This window comes from Triturus cristatus, chromosome 2_1 (genome assembly GCF_964204655.1).
Source record: "Triturus cristatus chromosome 2_1, aTriCri1.1, whole genome shotgun sequence".
Lineage (NCBI taxonomy): Eukaryota > Metazoa > Chordata > Amphibia > Caudata > Salamandridae > Triturus > Triturus cristatus.
Genome location: NC_140581.1, coordinates 935,109,115 through 935,129,282, shown reverse-complemented (window position 1 = coordinate 935,129,282; position 20,168 = coordinate 935,109,115). Strand labels below are relative to the sequence as shown.

General features: G+C 44.6%; 1 protein-coding gene across 1 annotated transcript in view; it reads left to right on the top strand.

The window, feature by feature from the left end:
- Positions 1 to 4,107: 4,107 nt before the first annotated feature.
- The window catches only part of LOC146866113 (glycine N-phenylacetyltransferase-like), a 166,604-nt gene continuing 150,543 nt past the window's right edge, over positions 4,108 to 20,168 (top strand). The window contains exons 1-2 of the mRNA XM_085633424.1: positions 4,108 to 4,354; positions 11,354 to 11,432. Of these exons, the coding sequence (XP_085489550.1) occupies positions 11,355 to 11,432 (78 nt within the window). The 5' untranslated portion in view covers positions 4,108 to 4,354; position 11,354. The remainder of the gene's footprint in view (positions 4,355 to 11,353; positions 11,433 to 20,168) is intronic.

Sequence of the window (20,168 nt, the reverse complement as noted above, 5' to 3'; positions counted from 1 at the left end):
AATTAATCACCATGAAATGGGAAACTGCTGTGAGGACCTGGATTTGCCAGCCGGTTTTCCGCATCATTTTCCTTTTTCCTTGGGGTCTCAGCAGTTCGTAAAAGTGTGCAGGGGGCAGTGGTAAATATGTGTATGTAACTGTTGTAAGGTGGGCGTGGTGGGAAGGAGTGAAAAGGATGAAGGAAGAGTGGAGAATATTGGCTAGCACTGCCTTGTCTGAACTTTGGGTTGGGGTTTGGAAAGGGTCCGTGATACAATGCATTATTTTTCCACAGTGATTTTACCTGCTTAATTTTCCAGCTGGTAAATTCGGGCTAGTTGATTTTGCACCCAGTAAATCCGGGTTGTAGAACACCAGAAATTCCATTCTACACAGTCCTCAATTGGGCCAATGTCTTTTATGGGCATCTTGCAAGTGGACTTGTTAGGTAGAGATAGCAAGAGACCAAGGAGCACAAGAAGCGATGAAAAAGCAAACAAGGCTTCCTCTGCCTGTAAATGGCTTTTGGATTACCTCGATGGCTGAAACGAGTGTGAACTATTGGGAAAGCATTCCCAATATTTTTAATTTTACAGGAGCAATTCTCATAGATTTCATTAACGGATAAGGCTGTCCTGGCTGAAAGGTAAGGGAGCTGGTCTCCTGTTCTATGAAGCCAAGGGAGAGGTAAAAGAAGAAACATAGCTTTCCTGCCAGGGTGCCTGCTATCTGAAAGACATGTAAATGTGTGCAATTGGTTAATCAACAAATATAAAGGTTGCTCAGGAGCCAGTATTTGGCTTTAATTGATGGAGTCATTAAAGGCTTCATAGTGACAAAGATGTATTATTTTTGAGAGGTAATGTAAGGGTACTATCAGAGGAGTTCTAGGCTAAGCACTTCAAATGGAAACTTATGGAAAAAATGTGCACTAGATAGATACAGTCTGATTGCATATTACTAAAAATATGTATTTTAACACTTGTTTTATCTCAAACACTAAGGCCCATACTTCCTAACCCTTAGCACCATGGTTTAATTACTTTTGTAACGCAAACCCTGTGCAATGCATTCAGGTGGTACTTACTTTCCAATACAATTCAAAATTTGCATTGGAAATCTGTCCAACATAAGGCAAAGTAGCCCTATGTGCTACTCTTTATCAAGGGGGAGTTTCCTGGGTGGTGCATGGACGTTTCCATAGAACCGTCCTTGAGTTGTGACGTGAATTCCCATCTACTAACTGTATGCAAGGATTTGCCCAAAACCTTACGCCTCCATGAAGAAGGCTTAATGGAGGGAAATGATTTAATTTCTCCATACTTTTCAATCTTTACATGTGTGCTGCACTGTACAGCACACATACATAGTGGGAAAAGTATTAAAGCAGGGGTCTCCAACGGGTAGCTCGAGAGCTACCAGTAGCTCACCAGTACCCTGGAAGTAGCTCCCTAAAGTACAGCCCAGCATAGTACATAATTTAGAAGATCTAACCCTATTAAAGAAGGCAACGCTACACAACTCTGTATCCTTGGCGTGATCTGTAGCCAAACCAATGGCAGTGCTACATGCTTACAAACACACACTGTGACAGTACCTGCAACATGGCCACCTGTCTTCACTCTCAATCAGTCACATAGCAAATGGTCACTTTAAAAGCCCCACTCTATCAGTCATACAATGTGTGTGACAATCGGACCAAAAAAAAGGTGCCAGCAATAGCCAAACTGGAGTCGCTAACGTGTGCGGGACTACCAGAGACAGAATGGAAATGTGTGAGAACCATACGTTAGCCACCCTGTAGCCAAGTAGAGCTATGGCTGGAGTGAGAGTGGAGTCAAGTAACGGCACTGTTTGTTTTAGGTAATGCGAGTGGTGCAAGTATGTAAGCGTATTTGTTTAAATGTTTCAGGGTATGTGTGCATGCATATATATGTTTTATATATAGGTTGTGTATCGGTCTGGTGTTGTGACCCTTCGTGAAAGGCATTTCCTCTTCCTGGAAGCCGGTCGTGTTGTCAGGGAACACCAAATGTATCATGTGCCCCAAATATAAGGGCTTTAATTTCTTGCAAAATGTTGCCTATTATTGACATAATGTTGACACTGGCATAATAATAGTAAATCTTGACACATGCCAGGCATCCTTGGACTAATCCTGGTAGCTATCCTTGCCATATCTTGGGTATGCTTGACCCAGTGGTTGCCATCTATCACAAAATAGTGGCTATTCTTGGAATAATGTCCAATGCTGACATGTGGGGTTTGTTTGAATTATGGTAAGTGGCAGTGGCACAACTGTAGTCCTGACATAATGGAGGGTATACTTGATATGATGTAGGCATCTTCGGCACTATGGAAGGCATCCCAGGTGAGTGATGGTAAACTCTGGACAGGTGAGACGTAATCTGTCTGCGTGATGCATTTGTACTAGAGAAATGACAAGTTGACTTTTAATGATCATGCATGAAATCTGATTTTCTACGCAAAAGTTTTTTTTTAAGTGTGTATTTTATAGAAAACCAATATCTCACATTTTGAGATATGCTGGTATTTAAAAACAAAATAATGAAAATCTAAAATATATTTAAGCTGGTCTTTGAATGATAATACCGAATTGTGGAAATGTATAGCTTTTAGTTTCTTCCTCTGTGCTAATGGGCACTGCAGTGGTTATTTCATTAATCATGAGAAGGCATTTGATTAGGAAAAAGCTTTCCTTGAAATTGCTGTTAATAACTCGGTCTTAGGCACTTGGGTGGGAGGTGTTCTACTACAAAATAGAATTTTAAATATTGCCCAGTCAAAATATTGTTCCAGACTATAGACTACCGCAATTTCATGAAAGGAAGTATAAATAAGTATAATGTTAGTTACATTCTTAACTCCACATCTATTTATCTTGAAGATGTATACAGCTTCAAGGAGTACAGATGTGGAGTTTAGAATTGCAAATCTATACTTACCTATATGTATGAACCTTCATGTTATTGTATTCGTCAATATTCTGGATGTGGTCTTTTGGCATCACTCAATATAGTGACATACAGCTGGATGGTCACTGTTTATATATCTCAAAGGAAACTTAGAAGGGGTGGTCACTATTGTGATTGTCTCTAAAGTGGTCGCTACTGCAACAACTGTCAGGGTCATTTGTGACTTGGGCTATTTTCAGCAGTCAGAAATGGCTCTTGTCAGAGACCCCTCAATTAAAGCATAGTTTTTATACTGGAAGGATATCCTTCCAGTACTAAGCCTATGCATGAGAGAACGCTCCCACTTTTGCACTATGGTGCAAGGGGTTGTGCATTAGCGCCTAGTAGCCTAAATAGTGCCAGTGCTGGGGGAAATAAAAACAGCACCATATCTAAATAAATATGCCACTGTTTTCACTCTCCCTTTGACGCAGCATATAAACTTTGGCTTCTGTGTTGTGTTACCTCACATTTTAGTGAATTTTCATTTTTAGTCTCTTTGTACATTTTGCAGCAGCCTATTTTATAACGTGGGCAATAAAACAAATTAAAATGACTTGCATATTCACAGGGCTTTCAGTTGCAGCCTGGGATCTCGTAGCGCTATAAATTAAACATGTCCAGCTCAGTAACCAGAATTCAGTTTTCTCTCTGGATACACAGAGACAATGACATCCGCAATTAACTCATTAACCAACTGACCTTCCATAACATTAAGTAATGCAACATCTACCGCAGTGTGTACAGCGGTGAGTTACATGGCCACCACATACATTACACAAGATCGCATTCATTTTTCGAGTACGGAGAAATTACGTGACGTGCCCAGAATTCACAGAGAATATGGAAGCTAAAACGAGAACCGGTAGATGCAGCAGGCGAGCCTTGGTTACACGACGGGGTGGGGGATCTGAATCCCTTTTTGCCCAAAGGGCTTTTTGCGCACCAGACCGAAGCCCGACCCGGTCGGTGCCTGGGAAAATCGCGACGTTCCGCTTTTCCTCAAAATCTGCATGGTTGTTGTTTGATGAAGCTGAGGGAGTGTGGGAGGGTCGCAGCCCCGCGAAGAAGTGACGCGCAGCGAGGCAAGGGCGGAGTGTAGCTGCTGGGCGGAACTTCGTAGCACTGGCACTCAAATTTCTAACACCGGAAGTTTTGCTTTCTGAATCTTGTTTCAGATAGATCTCCGTTCCCAATCGCTGCTGGAAGTAAAAAAAAAACAAAACTAAAAAAAAAGAGAGCACTGATCTGATAAGTGCAATTTTACCTCAGAGCCTATGCTCAGACTGTACACTGATGTGTTCTAACGCGACAGTGACTCTGGCTTGTAGAAGTGAACATACCAGGAGTGTTGGGGTGTAGCTTTGCCCCAAGGACGAGCCACGCCACCCAAGGACACGTGAGTGTCAAAAATATAGCACGACTCAAAAGTTCAAAAATAGTTCATGTTTTGTAATTATTAGTCATTGTTTAGTAGAATTTTCAGATGAACTGTTCAGGGCAGGCTATTCCTCGGGCGTTTTAGAGATAGGCGAGCAAACAAATTAACAGAGAGGATGTGGTCCGTCGGCTTAAACTGCCGACTTTGGTGCTGGAAACCAGAGTTCGAGCCTCGAGGTCGCGTCCACATCGTGTGATTCTGGGCAAATCGCTTAATCTCCCCGTGCCTGAATATGTAATGTAAATACGGTGCTCATGTAAAGCGCTCCAATACCTTCGGGTCGAGTTCGCGCTATATAAATATGCAAAAAAAAATAAAAAATCATACACTAAACCACGTAAACTATGTTAAAGTCTCTTCAAAGTTCAAAAAGAATAGAAAGCAGTGAAATATCATCACTGTCCAAGCAGTGCATTGATACACCAATATAAAAACAACCAACCATATACAGAGGTCGGATTATATTTAAGAAAGAGAAAAAGGAAAGAAGAAAGGAAAAGCAAGCTCATCCCTACGAAAAATAGCAGACTGGGGCAACATAGTGCGCAACACCCTCCTAGTTCGCAAACAACTTGACAGTACTCCTAGTTCTAAAGGGGAGCATATGAGAGAATCTAAAGTGCACAGTTCTATCAAAAGTCAGACAACCTTGTGGATGGGTGCCGCAACACCACTGTTGGACATATAGAAGAGACCAGATAGGCTGAGCCGTATCAACAATGTGGCCTACTCATCATGGAGAGGAGATGCCGTGCACTGTAGTAGTACAAGGCAGCCATCTCCAGTGTAAACAGAATCAAGAACACATAACAATAAACAAAAAAGAAATCTTGAAAGACAAAATCATAGAAAAAGCAGGAAAGAATCATAAGGAGCTACCATCCCAGGGGAATGGGTGGATAGCAGATGCGCTGTGGGGAGCTAGGGCCCAGATTGGGGGCGGTAAGGGGTGTCAGGGGGCAAAGAGGCCCGTCCGCCAGGTCAAGTGGGGCATTCCGGGGAGTCTGGTTTCCGACCCCGAGAGAAAGGCTCCGAAGGGTCGTCGAACAAGTGCAGGGCGTGCAGTTTGGGGGGCACCAGTCGGGAATGCTCATTCTTAGTGAGGTGGCGTATAAGTGGCTACTGAATGCGCCAGAATCGTGTGTCTGTGTGGTTAAGATGGGCTGTGAGCAATTCCAAGGCCAGGACATCCCACAGTCGAAGAAACCAAGTGTCAATGGAGGGGGAGGGGGGTAGAGCTTATTCCAACATAGGACGATGAACGGCCTAGCAGCCCCTAGTAGGTGGAGGATCAAATGCCAATCCGCGTTAGACATGGCTGTCAATGTGCCGGGTTTAATGCCTAAAATCGCCAGCGACGGGGTAGATGGAACCAGGAAACACAAACCTGCCCCATTGCTGCAACAGCAGATCCTGCTGGAGGGTCAGCCTGGCCGGAGGATACATGTTCAAGTCCAGGAGTTCTGTATACCATACTCTCTATGCCCAATTCGGAGCCACTAGAATGACTTGGGCCCAGTTCGCCCTGATCTTCTTCAGACCCCGGGGCAGGAAAGGTATTGGCAGGAAGGCATACAGGAGTCCCTAGTTCCACCCTAGGCTGGTGTTTGGAAACTCCAACGTGCAGTACTTCTGATGTTGCGCATTCTTGATGGTGGCAAAGATATCCAGCCAAAGTTCTCCCCATTCGCAGTGAAGAGCTTGCACCACCTTCTGGTGCAACTGCCACTCATGATCTACTAGGTACCAACAGCTGAGTTAGTTTGGTCTGGCATTTCAAGATCCTGTCAGGTGGTTCACCTCTGGGAAGATTCCTTGATGGTCCAGCCATTTACAGAGGCGCAGAGCCTCCTGGCACAGGGTACCCGGCCCCACCTGTCATTCTTGTTGTAGTACCACATGGAAGTGGTGTTGTTGTAAGCACCTATATCAGCATTCCCTTGATGGACTGAAGAAAGGCTCTTAATGCCATGTGTATGGCCCTCAGCTCCAGAATGTTGATATGGAGCCTGGACTCCACCAGAGGGCTCCGATCTCCACCTCTCTCAGGTGGCCGCTCCAACTTAGAAATGATGCATCGGTCACTGCTGTCAGCTGTGGGCGGGGTAGGGTAGGGAGAGGGCCATGCCACAGACCCCCTCACAGTCCAGAAATCGCTGCTGCAGGACTTTTGTAGTCTCCTGAGAAAATATCATAGTCGGAGAGATCCCATGTTGGGCCCTCTGCAGAGCCTGCATATACCACCTGGTGTGCTTGATCAGCTGGATGCAGGAGTCCCTCAGTCGCACCAACCTCAGATTCGATTTCACTGAGATGAAGGACAGTGGCTGAAAAATCATAGCCTCAATGTCCAGGATTCTCCTTTTATGGGGAAAAGCACAGAACCAGACGGTGTGCAGAATGGCCCTGATGAAAGGGAGCGTCTGAGAAGTAGTCAGGTGTGACTTCAGCACATTGATAGTGAATCCCAAAGATGTCAGGAGGTTCGCCATAGTATGGAGGTGGGTGACGACTGCTTGGGCGAGGCCACTTTCAGCAGCCAGTCTCCATTGTAGGGTGAAGGCTGGGACCCCTAACGTCTGAAGATGTGCTGTAACCACAGCCATCACATTTGTGAACACTAGAGGGGTGCTGAGGAGCAAAGCAAACTGAAAATGTTCCTGTCTCACCACGAACTGCAGGTAATGCAGATGGGACAGCAGGACAGGAATATGGAAAAATTGCGTTCTGCAGGTCCATTGCTTCCACCCAGTTTCCAGGGTCAAGTACAGACAAGACCTAGGCAAGGGTGAGCAGCTGGAATTTGTCCTTCTGGAAGAAGATATTGAGAGGGCACAGGTCTGAAATAGATTGAAGGCCTTCACCTTTCTTTGGCACCAGGAAGTAGCAGAAGTAACAGCCACAACCTATTTCCGATGCAGGTTCCCTCTTAGTAGTCTTATTGGCCAAAAGGGCTTGCACTGACAGATGGTCCTCCATCAGGTGCTCTGGGGATGGTGGAAGTTGTTTTGGAGTGGCAAGCAAGGGTAGAACGTACCACGTCTGTCCGATCTTCAGGACTCACTGTCTGATGTTATGGCCTATTAACCCAGTAAAAATTGTGTAATCGGGTGGCTATGCTCCGCTAAGGGCATGCTAAAGAGGTTTGGGAGGTGAGGCCGAGGGGGGCATGGGGTGGACAAACTGGCATGCTGTCCCTGACTGGGGTATCGATGGGTGCAATGTCCTCGGCCACGAAAAGGCTGGGAACCCTGCTGAGGCTGAAGTGGTTGTTCTATGGGATACCCCTGCCATAGCCGTGGAAATATTGAAAGCGCTAATGCGGTTGGCGTGGCTGAGCTGCTAAGTGCAAGAAGCAAGCTGTGGTGCTGCTGTCCTTGAAACACCCCTGTCGTGGAGTCCTTGAACCCCCTAAAAGACGAGTACCATCTAAGGTCATGTCCATTAGTGATGACAGGTCCTCGCTGGAAAAACTCGAAGATCTCATCCAGGCATGGCAGTTGATAGTGATGTTAGTCCCAATGGCCCAACCAAGGGAATCTGTGCTATCCCGACCCCAGCGGATGGTAAACTTTGCAGCATCAGAGACATCTTGTATGGCTTGAGTCATTACAGGACAAAGCTCATTAGAGATACCAGGAAGGACTTGAGATGCAGAGTCTCAGAGAGCCTGAGAATACCGCCATTAACTGAAAGAGCAAAACATCTGGAGGAAAATACCCTCTTCCCAAACGTCTCCACTCTTATTAGAATCCCTATCCTGGGGAGTAGTTGGGGAAAGCATTAGATTCCTTTCTGCTGGTAGAATTTTGCACCACTAAGCTCTCAGAGGAAGATTGTTGAGTCAAAAAAGCAGGGTCATCAGGGTCAGGACAATGGCGCAGCACAATCTGGTAATTCACCGGGGTACCAGAGCAAGATTTGGCCCAGGTCCTAAGAGTACATTGGTGAGGGCCTCGTTAAAGGGCAACAGGGGCTCAGCACTTATCAGCTGTGGTTAGACAACTTCAGATAGAACGGTTGTTTTAACCTTCCTCTGCATAACCATTGCAAAGGAGGCGCTCTCTTTAGTTAATTTAGGCTGGAGTCAGGAGAAGTATCAGAGCCACTTGTATCCTGGTGGTCCTCGTGCCAATTTTACTCATTTTAAGGTTGGCCAAACTCATCTCCAGCATCATGGTCAATATCAAATTCTGTTCCAAATAATGAATGCAGCTTATGAGGCTCATCCTGTGGGATCAGGAAGTTAAGTCAATCAGGCGTGGGTGTCGAGCGTGACCTTTGTCGAGGTCTTGTCGGCACCGGCTCTAAGTCGGAGAGCAGGATGGGTTGTGCCTTGTCCTCTGGTGTTTATGGAGTTGGTATCAATGCAGACTTTCCAGGGATTGGTGTGAAACATGGAGCCAGAGGCTGTGTTAGGAAGGTAACCAGTAGAGGCCTGGTGATGATGGCTGAAGGTTCAACTGCTGCCATGGGTAAACCCGCGGACGGTATCCCAGATAGCGGGTCTCTCAGCTCCGTGGGACCCAGAGACGTGCCAGAGGGAGTCGGAAGAAATCAAAAGAGTTGCACCATGGCTTTGCAGAACTCTTAGATCTACCTTGCTGTTGCAGATGGTCCCGGAAACTGTGTGTTGGGACAAATGACAGGTTGCACTCTGAGTTTGACTAACTTTGAGAAAGAGATCAAGAGGCATGACAATGCCCTTGTGTCTTCTTAGTTGTACAAAAGTGGTAGGAAGGGGCCTCGTCACGCTTGAATTTTTTTCTTTTTTTTCTTTGCCTTAACTGAGGATTTGGTGTGCGAAGGCGAGCGACCTCAGGTCCGACTTCTGGAACAGGACTGACCTGTGGACTTGAACCTATACCAATGTAGGATCTTTCGATGCTTTACAACATAGAGTTTGCCTTGTGGTCCCGAATGGCCTGTGCAATGACTACAAGCCTTTAAGTTGTGAACCAACCACAGGCACACCTAATGGGGATCTGTCACAGATATTTGCTTGTGATAGTCCCTACAGGGTTTTCAACCTGTCTTCCGGGGAGATATGTCCCTAACGCATTGGATTTCCAAAAAGCTGAAAGGAACAGGTGTTCTGTTCATTCAGAAAGTGAATGGACAATAAAGACACCTTTAAATCTTTTTGTCTCTGCACATATGCTGTCTGTTTAAGGACAGAGGTCAAATGTCAGTTTGTCTTTACTAATTGTTGCTTATCTCTTCCTAGAAAATTGTGTTTAATTTTCTTTCTCTCATAGTTAGTGCTTGTCAAGTGAGTTATCTGACAATAATTGTGAAACAAAAAGCTGTAAAATGTCAGGTTTTTTTCTAACACAACATGTAAACATCTTGTAAATTAATAGTACAAGTATTTCAAAATATATCAGTAAATAACTTTTCTTGTAATTCAGAAGTGTGATGCAAACAAAGACTTATATAGGAGCAAAACAAATCATAACACTTTACATGGTGATGTGCAAACAACAAATATTTGCAGAAACTCGATTTCCAGACATTAAATAGTTTTAAAACCACATGTCAGTGAGAATTTTTGTGGTCATTTCAATGTAAAATCTGCTGATTGAAATTGACAGTGTGCTGCTAATTTATGCTTTAGTTATGTATTTATTAAAAGTGACAGTTTAAACATGATTTGAGAAACATCCTGCCCCCGTGCTGATGACACCGCGGTTAATGAACTGAGGCAAGTCAGGGGTCATGTGTATCCTATATGTGGCTAGATTTGTATTATATATGGAGCAAAAGTTTAGTCTATTAAATCAAACAAGTTTTCTGTACAGCAGACATGCTGAACTTGTGTGCTCTAATATGTGATAAAGAGGAAAATGGCGGCTCGGTGAATTAAAATACTTGCCCAGGATCACATTATTTGAGACCGGTTTATGGGTCAAGAGCATTATAATTAGGTCAAGTAGATAATTTAAGTTACCAGACCTGCAGGTCTAGTAACATTTTTAGAATTTTTCGAGGCCTGTCGAAAGAAACAATAGGTAGCTTTGGATCCATGCCGTATGGCGTGGAAAGGAAGGAACTGACTGTGTGGGAGTGATGCCTGTACTTGCTCAGCACATCATTTCCAGAGTGGAACCGCGTGAGTGTAGAGCTGCAGGGCGCTACCTGGTGCCGCGCAGAAGTACTGCTCAAAGTTTTTTGGTGAAGTATTCAAAAGGTGAGGAATCTGTGATTAGAAGTCTCTATCAAAATTGACTGTTGTTTAGTAGCAGCCCGTTACAGTACTTAATCACTGCTACCAACAAATCGAGGCAGTTGGATGGCCCAGCTACAGTGAGTTTCCAGATTCAAACTTTGAGGAAATAGGGCACAGACTGTTGAACTTTGGGAAGGAAAAAGACATTTCAAACAACTGATCATTTTAGCAATACATAGTTCTTACAGCAATTAAAACTAGAAATAAGTTTAACATATGTAGGTTTTGCGAATCCTGAACAATCGGATTTATCAAATACAGTTAAAGGGTGAGTGAACGAAGTAACCAGTCCAGAGGGCATGCCTTTCATGAGTGCCAAATGGTAGACTGTATATGCTGAGACAGGAGAGGTCTTTAGACCTCTGTTATCCTGCCCACATAACAGTTTTCTTTAAAAATGTGTATATCTCGGAAGCTACATTTCAATCCATTTTACATACAACAACAGACAGTTGTAGGACTACAGAATGTGAGCAAGGTTTATGCAGCCTCTACACCGTTCTGCAGCCAAAAGTAAGTGTATTGCACCTCTGGTGATTCTATTTGGACCAGAGCAAACTGATGTTCCTTCTTGATGTTTATGACATACTTGAAACCGCTGCTTGGATAGACATCCACATTTAAAATGTGCTGAGAATATCTTAGTCACTGTTTTAAATCTAGCTTTACTCTCTGCTTTACTTCCCAGTAACTGCACAAGGAGGCCATTATCTCTTTTCTGTTTTCAGAATGTTCCTGTTGAATTGTTCCCACAAGCTAGCGACACTAGAAAGGCTTCTTGTGAAGAACTTTCCAGAATCCTTGAAGGTAAAAATAAAACCATATGTTTCCTATATTTTCTAATGCTGATGATTTTTTGATAAAACGAGCCTGGCATGCATGTATACTGGGATGTTGTCACGTTTTTCCCTTCTGCTCTAGAGCACAATCCCCCTTTTAATTGCTGTCAGCCTGAAGAAATTCGAATCACTGAATATTTGTTGAATCAATTGACATGCACAAATTTTCCTTTGGAATGTATGGGGAACAAATGATTTTGGGAGAGAAAAAACCTGAACACGCACCAAACATTATACTTCATGGATTTCAAATTATAAGCCCTAGTGTGGAGGGAGGCAATTGTTGCTTGTTAGTTTTGTTTCCTGGTGTATCTCTTCTGTTGTATATTGCTTTAAGTATTTAGTATGAGGGTATCAGAAGTTTGGTTGCCTGGTTACTCTGGGGGTTCTATATCGGAATGTGAGGGCTGGAGTTTGGTGGATCGACAGTTGGTTTCCCAACTGCCAGGGATAGCACGCATATGCTGATTACTTTACTACTGTGCCTTACTCCATAAAAGTGGCAATGAAGAGGGGTCAGAAGAGGTTGGAGTCCCTGAATCTTGAAAGAACTGAATGAGGATTTATCATATAGAAAATATTACCCTGATTGAGGAATGGAAGCGTGACCTCGATTGGTGCCAGAGGGCGGAGGAAACAGTGTATAAGAGCAGGGTATGTGTCAAGAAATGGGAAAGGGTGTGGATGCCGTGGAGGAGGTACATAGGGCTGTGGGGGGGCAGAATAATAACATGATGAGGGGTAACAAGGGGGCCTGCTCAACCCGAGAATGTTTTGACCATGATTTTCTGTACATGACAACTAATGTCCTCATGATATTGTCTCTGCATGATGCGGTTTCTCGAGCTTTTGTTAATAAAAAGATTTAAAAAAAAGAAAAAGGAAATATTACAGACGTGCCATCCCTTGAGATTGTATGGCAATGGTCGCGTTTGTTTAGGTGACAGGCAGGTGGGAACTGGGTTGTTAAAATATGACATTGGAATCGTGCCGCAATACTATGAAAGATTTTAAGGGGAAGGAGCCTGGGTGCACCTGGCGTCAGTTATAGTGCTGCTGTTGTACAAAGACTTAGTGCCAATATCGGCAACACACCCAACCCGCAAACACAGCAATACCAGAATAAAGGACACACAAGACACATTGGTTGTTGGAGAAAACATTGCGGCGTGCCCTCAGCGCGAAAAAGGATCGCCAGCTGGGCGGGGAGGCAGATATACCTGCCCCCGGCCCACTAGTGCGCCGGAAATGACAGAGCAGTGCTTGGACATCCGGGAGGTCCAAACACTAGCCCTGTTGTGTTTGTGCCATCATGTGGCACTAGGGTGGCCGCCCTTTTATGGGACCCCTGCGTAGGCCATGGGCAGCCTCATTTGCAAGACTTGTGCTTGTTGTGCGTGTTTCGCCCCTGCCACTAGTACAGAGCTGCAAATCTCTCTTGAGGGTAAAGAGACTTACTTGACTTCTATAGTGGCCCGTCGCACGCACTTGCAGACCTCCGATGGCAAGTAGGTGATCTGTGCCACTTCCGCACAAGTGCTGACATCACATAGCAGTCCCTTGATACTCAGAGGACATGTTGGGAGTGGCTGGAGGCAGACGGTTATTAAGCTGCACCCAACTTTTGTACAGTGCTCGTCGTTCTAGCCTTCAGTGAACCTCAGCTTGCCCTGTCTGACTTAACCTGTTTCCAGATTTCCACCGCGTCTTCAGTAGCGGCTTTGGTTCCTTTTAAGCAACGGTTCCCTTGATTCAGGGTGTCGGCGCGGAGTTCTTGAGGGAAGAGAAAACACGATTATTGAATATCAGGTGATAACAAGCACTTGCATCAGCTATTTACTTATCTAAGACTGAGTTGTGATTCCAATCATCAGAGTGTTATTGCAGGAAGGCGTTCCCCTTCTTAACGAATTGTTGAAACCTGCAAAATGTAAAAGGCTTGCTGACAGTGGACACTAACAAGCGATAAACAGTTACCCCAAGAACGGTCTAGAACTCCAGGTACCACGTCATTATCATGCATGCATTTTTTGACTAATTACTGTTCGTCAACTTTGGTTATTGTACTGCATATTATATTATTTGTTTGCATATTATGTTAAAAATTATTTATAGAGCGTACGTTCACCGATTGGTTTCTTGGCTCTTGGTCTAGGATAGGCTGGAGCTTTGTTCATCTGTCATGCACTTGATTTAATTGTAGGCTTGGGCTAATAACCAGGTCTTAAGAAGCTTTCTGAATTTCATGAGGTCCGTACACGTTCTGATGTTAGGTGGAAGAGAATTCCAATAGTCAGGCGCCAACACTGCAAATCTACAGCCATCTTGTCGCTTTAGTTTATAAGCGGGTGTGGTTAGCAGATTCATATAAGATGAGCGCAGGTTGGGCCTAGGTATGTGCCTTTGAAAGAGGTTGGAGATGAATTTGGGACTTGGGCCATGTAGGGGGCTTAAAAATCAAGTAGCCCACTTTAACAGCAGAGCATTGTAGAATGGGGAGCCAATGTAACTTCCTCATAAGGGGGGGGATGTGTTCCCACCTGGATTGCTGAAAGATCAACCTAGCTGCCTGATTTTTAACTATCTGCAGTCTCTTAATGAGATACAGTTGTATGCCAAAGTATAACGAATTGGCATAGTCTAAATGGGAGATCACCATGGCTAAAACAGCCTGTATTAGTGCTTCTCTCGTGAGCAGTCTGCTGATCTTCCTTATTTTCCTTAGTTGATGATCGCAGGTCGAAGTTACCGATGTGATTTGGGTTTTCATTGATAGGTGGTTGTTTATTATCACCCCAAGATTTTTAGCTGAGGAAAATGGAATGGGGGGAGCGCCCAGCTCGTTTGGCCAGAACCGTGGACTCCAAGGGTTCATGGTGCCTCATAACAGGATCAGTTCTGTCTTATCCGGGTTGAGTTTCACCTGATTACTATTCATCCAATCCCCGAAATGCAGCATGGTGGCTTGAAATTCTGATGCCGAGTCAGGTCAATTTTGATGGCAAATATAAGGTGTAAGTGGTCCGCATAGTTAAATGTGCACACCTTCCTGTTTTTTAAGGGCTGAATGAAAGGAGGTAAGGATTAAATAGGTGAGGTGATAGCAAAGAAACCTGGGGTACTCTGAAAGTTACACTCCTTTTCGGTGCCTTAAAATCGAATAAGCGGACTGACTGGGAGCGACCCTCCAAAAAAGACCGCATCCATCTAAGAGCTGATCCCTGAAGACCAGTGCCGCTGACACGGTCGATTAGAATGCAAAACCAAAGGAAATGATGGACGGAGTGTTGAACATTGCAAGCACTCACCCCCAGTCAACTGATCTGGGTTTAATCCATCACCGTTCTTTAGCCCACTCTGCTACCCCAGTTCAGACATGGCCATATGCAAATCAGTCTGACCCTGTACCTCATGGGAACAGTCCAGCCCGAACTGCCAAGCCATGTCTTCCCTGGACCGGAAACAAGCTTCCTAGGACCGATTTCTGGCATTTCAGCCGTCTTCAGCCAGGCTTGCTTGAATCCAGTGGCAAGGTGAGCAAGGGACTCACGTCTGAGCATACCCTGCCAACTTATGGCGAACAAAGCAAAACCAAAGGAAATGATGGACGGAGTGTTGAACATTGCAAGCACTCACCCCCAGTCAACTGATCTGAACTGAAGCTTGTTTCCGGTCCAGGGAAGACATGGCTTGGCAGTTCGGGCTGGACTGTTCCCATGAAGCACAGGGTCAGACTGAATTGCATATGGCCATGTCTGAACTGGGGTGGCAGAGTGGGCTAAAGAACGGTGATGGATTAAACCCAGATCAGTTGACTGGGGGTGAGTGCTTGCAGTGTTCAACACTCCGTCCATCATTTCCTTTGGTTTTGCTACGGTCGATTAGAATGTCATGATCGACCGTGTCAAATGCTGCAGACAGGTCCAACAGCACCAGAGCCTGAGGGGATCTGTTGTCTATTTCGTACCGGAGTGTGTCCAGGACGGTCAGTATGACTGTCTCAGTAGAGTGGGCTGGGCGAAAACCTGCTTGGCGGGGATTGAGAAATTCTGACTGTTCAATGAAGGCACATAGACATCTTGATACATGAGATTTAGGTACCTTGGCCAGATACAGAAGCAGCGAAATTGGACGGTACATGGTCAATATCTCAGGGTCAGCCCCTGGTTTCTAAGAGGGGAACAATGTTAGCCTCTGTAAAAGCTCTCAGGACAATGCCCTGACTCAATGACTCATTTAAGAGAGAGAGTGCAGGCTTAGGATAACCTCGTTTAGAACATAGGGTGGGCAGCTGTCCATCGGGGTTCCTGATTTTACTTTGGACAGGAGGTCCAGGAAGTCCAGACTATCGATCGCTGTAAACTGCTCAAGAGAGTGGGGGTTTTCCGGTTTAATTGAGGCTGCCCTAGGAGTAGTGTCCTTAAAAATACTGTCCTTGATTACGACGATTTTAGCTACGGAAAAAGTGTTGAGAGAGTTACACAGCGCTTGAGATGGTGTGTGTTTCACTGTGACTTTATCGGTGTTCAAAAGTTTGTTAATGATGGAAAAAATGTATTTCCGCTTGTTAGACTTCATGATTTTAGCGGAAAAGTATGTGGTCTTAGCTGTAGATATAGCTTTTTTATAAACTTTAAGTTTAACTAAATGGATCTCTCTCTTAACCGGGGAATAGCTACGTCTCCAATTCCTTTCTGCTTGGCGGACAGCTAGGTTTTGTATATTTAAATCCGCCGAGAACCATTTCTAGGCTTCATGGCGCCTAAACGATTTCCCCCTCCTAAGCGGGTGTTATCGTTACAGGCCGCTGAAAGCCAAGCAGTGAGGCTATCCGCACTAGCTATGACAGAGGACTGGATGGCGGGAGCTGCATTGGTCAGTGTAGCCAGGAAGGAAGTTTTATCCAGACACTTCCCGTTCCTGGCTATAGTCCCTCTGGCTACTGATGGAGTGATCTTCGTTATGTTGTTGATGGTGAACTGTATTAAATGGTGATCAGACCATGTGCACGGAGAGACTGTCAAGGCTGACACTGTGGTGTTAACCGACTGGACGTGGTATAAAATATGTCCCTCATTGTGCGTGGCCAGAGTTACCCACTGAGTAAAATTCAGCCCACTGAGTAGATCATTCACCTCTTCCGCACAAGGCCCGCCCAGAGCATCATTGACCCAGTAGTTAATATCGCCAATCAGCAATATATTAGCATGGTTCATCGTAAGGTGAGCCATCTGTTCGCCCAGAGAGTAGGGGAACAGGGGCATACTCTGGGGAGGTCTATATAATAAGACACACATCAGTGGAGCCAATGCAGACTCTAGTTTGATAACACATCCTAAGTGCAGAGTAACAATTGTGAGTGCAAATAACTTACAGTGTTACTTATAGCAATATTAACTCCATGTGATTCAACAGAAGGATTATGACTACATAGAGATGGAATCTACGTAGAATGTACTTTTGGATTATTAATTTTTTATATTTCTGGATAACCTCATTAAATTCTTTAAAAGCTTTTGGTTCATAGGTTCAAGATGCTGTCCAGTAGCCTTGTGGTATGTATTTCTGTTCCTTGACCCATCGATGACTGGATGATACATATATGTATACATTGCTTAGAAAGAGTGACAACTCTTAATTCACCTTCATTCATGTTTCTCAAGGTTTTGCCACTTCCAGAGATTTCTGTCGTTACCTCAGCCCACTTCCCAACAGAACACTTTCAGAATAACTAGTACAGCCGGGGAATAGGGAATAAGCAGGTACAGCCTATCACTAGGGGTCAGGAGGAGGGGGAACACTATTCCCAAATAGAGCTAACCAGGGTCAGTCCCTGCTTTTACAGGAGAGTAGTACCAGAGCGAATAGCCCTTGGCAGATTATTAGAAGAGACCACGAGAAGTGCTAGGAACCAGAACAGTCCTTCTTTTATTCATTCCCCTCTTCCTCATAGGGCTAGAGTTGCCTTGACTACTTATAGGTCAGGTAGCCTGTGCTTGGTAGTGGTGTTGGGACCTAGCATTGTAACCTCCACCTCACTCCTACGGGAATTTCAGGTTAGTGCCTGACAGAATGAAAAGCTCACGATATTCTTCCTGCCCGAGTGAGATGAGGACGCGAGATATCACTGTGGCGGATTTAGCCAACATGATAGGAAACTTTTAAAAGGAAACACAGGCCCTAGCACAGTGAATCACAAGAGCAAGGTGCAACAAGTGGCGGCTTCTCCACTGTGGCGGAAGAGCGTTTCCCTACCTTCCAGCAGCCGATAAAAATAAAAAATAAAATGATAATTAACTCTTGGCTTAGGGGCGGGGCCAGGGTGGTGACAGGCTGGAGGGGGAGTGTTGGGTACTGCCTTCAATGCACATGTGGGTTTGGCCGGCTGTCTCAGGATGGCCTAACCCACATGCGTAGTGAAGCTGTCTCCAACCCCAGCTGCATTGTAGGGTTGGAGAGAGCAGGCACAGGCTACCAGGCCAATCCTGATGAGACTTTTCAGCAGCATGAAAGCGGTGTCAGGATTGGCCGCAGTGCACTCTGGGAGTAAGTGTTATTTTTTAAAATGTATTTATCTCCCACCCCAGTCCCCGTTTCCCACCTCCCCCCACCCTGCCACTCTGTCAACTCGCTGGCCACTACTGCGTGCAACAGAATCCCCTTTAAGGGTACTGGTAAAGATTTTAATCCAACCAGTTTTGTTTTTTCACAACTCTCTATCTCAGGATGGTACTACTGCTTCAGGTAACTCAGTGATCCATGTTATTACACCTCCTGCTATACCCTTAGCTCCTTCAGAAAGATAAACGGAAGAACAGGCAAAAGTAACAACGTTTAGTAATCAGTGCCAACTACACTTTATGTATAAACCCACATATTTTCCCAACTAGCAATCAAAGATGGTGTTTGTATTATCCTACCTAGGCGGAACTGCAGCTTCCTGGTATACCCCTTTGGTTGAACAAGATGATCTTATACTTTATAACTACACCAATTTCAAGGTTGTAAGGATCTATTGACTTATATCACAGCCTTTAATAGACTGAGAGCGGAATCTGAATGGCCAGAGAGCAAGCATAGCTCACTGTTTTACAGAGGATTGAGGGACGAATTAAAAGACTTGCTAACACAAGTAGCGAATCCCCTCATTCATGTGATGAACTGATTGATCTAGTGGTCAGTATGGATCATCGGTTGTCTGAAAGGCGGACTGACCGGGACGTTTAAACACCCAGGTGGTGGTCATTAGAGAAAAGAAGATAGAAACTGCAGATACTGCTGATGGCTCAGGGCCCATGCAAATTGGTAGTATCAAAGGCCCCTTGAGTAGAGAAGAAAGGCAATGTCTCGTAGAAATGGACCTTTGTGGTTGCACAGTTAAACCGAAAAGAAAGTATTAAGCGGTAAACGAGAGCACTCGGAAATGGCGGACACTAGTTTACAGTCTTCAACACCAATTCAGTCTCCAAAACATTGGCACAGACTAGTTCAGACCAGGAATACCAACATTTCTATGTACCTGCTCAGTTAGACTTGGGATCTACATCAATGATAAAATGCATTTTGGTAGACTCAGGGGGGGCAGCAACCTTTTAGATATTTATCAAGCCACTAAACATGGAATTCCGTGTCTTCTTAGGAGTAACCCCGAAGTGGTAAGAACCATCAATGGGAGCAAGTTAACCTCGGGTTCTGTCACCCACTCCACAGGAGATTTGAACCTAGCCTTACAGTGGAATCATGTAGAGAAAGTCAGGTTTGATATAATAAAAGCCATATAATTTCAAGCCATCTTAGTTGTACCTTGGCTTCAGACCCATAAACCTTCTATTGATTGGGTTAAATGGACACTTACCTTAGACTCTGTACTATAATACACATTGTAGGAAACCTCGCTTGGAGGAGACCTTCCTTCTAGGTGCTACGGATTCTTGTGTGGATACGCCGTATGTCTTACTCCCTTGTTATAGAGAATTCAAAGATGTGTGGGACAAAAAATGGGGACAACACTTCCTCTTCATTGTTATATCGATTTACACCCCGATGCATCTTGCAGTCGGATTCACCCTTAACAGAAAAGGAAAATCCTCATCTAAAACAGTTCTTAGATGAAAGGCTTGAAATCGATTTCATCAGGTCATCTCTGTCTTCTGCCTCCTCGTCATTGTTCTTTGTCCCCGAGAATAGGGGTTAGCTTCGGAAGTGCATAGTCTACAGGGCTTTGAACATGGTAACAATTAAAAACAGGTTTCCGTTACCATTGATAACCACTCTGTTAAACCATGTTAAGACAGCTAAGATATTTACAATACTTGATTTGAAGAGAGCTTACCGCCTGGTGCGCGTCTGAGAGGGGGATGAGTGGAAAACTGCCTTCAGATCTAAATTTGGCTTATATGAGCATCTCATCATGCCCTTTGGATTGTGCAATGGCTTGCTTGCATTCCAATACTTAATTAATCAAGTATTAAGAGACTTTCTGGATTCCTGTGCGGTAGCCTACATAGATGATATTTTTATCTACTCAGATAGCCTCGCCGAACATGAACAGCATGTGAAAAATGTTCTCCAGAAACTGTGTAAGAATTATCTGTTTATCAAACTGGAGAAATGCGTGTTTCATGTTCGTGAGATGAATTTGTTAGGCTATGTTATATTGTCACGGAAAATCAAACTGCACCCCCAGAAGGTCACAGCCATAGAA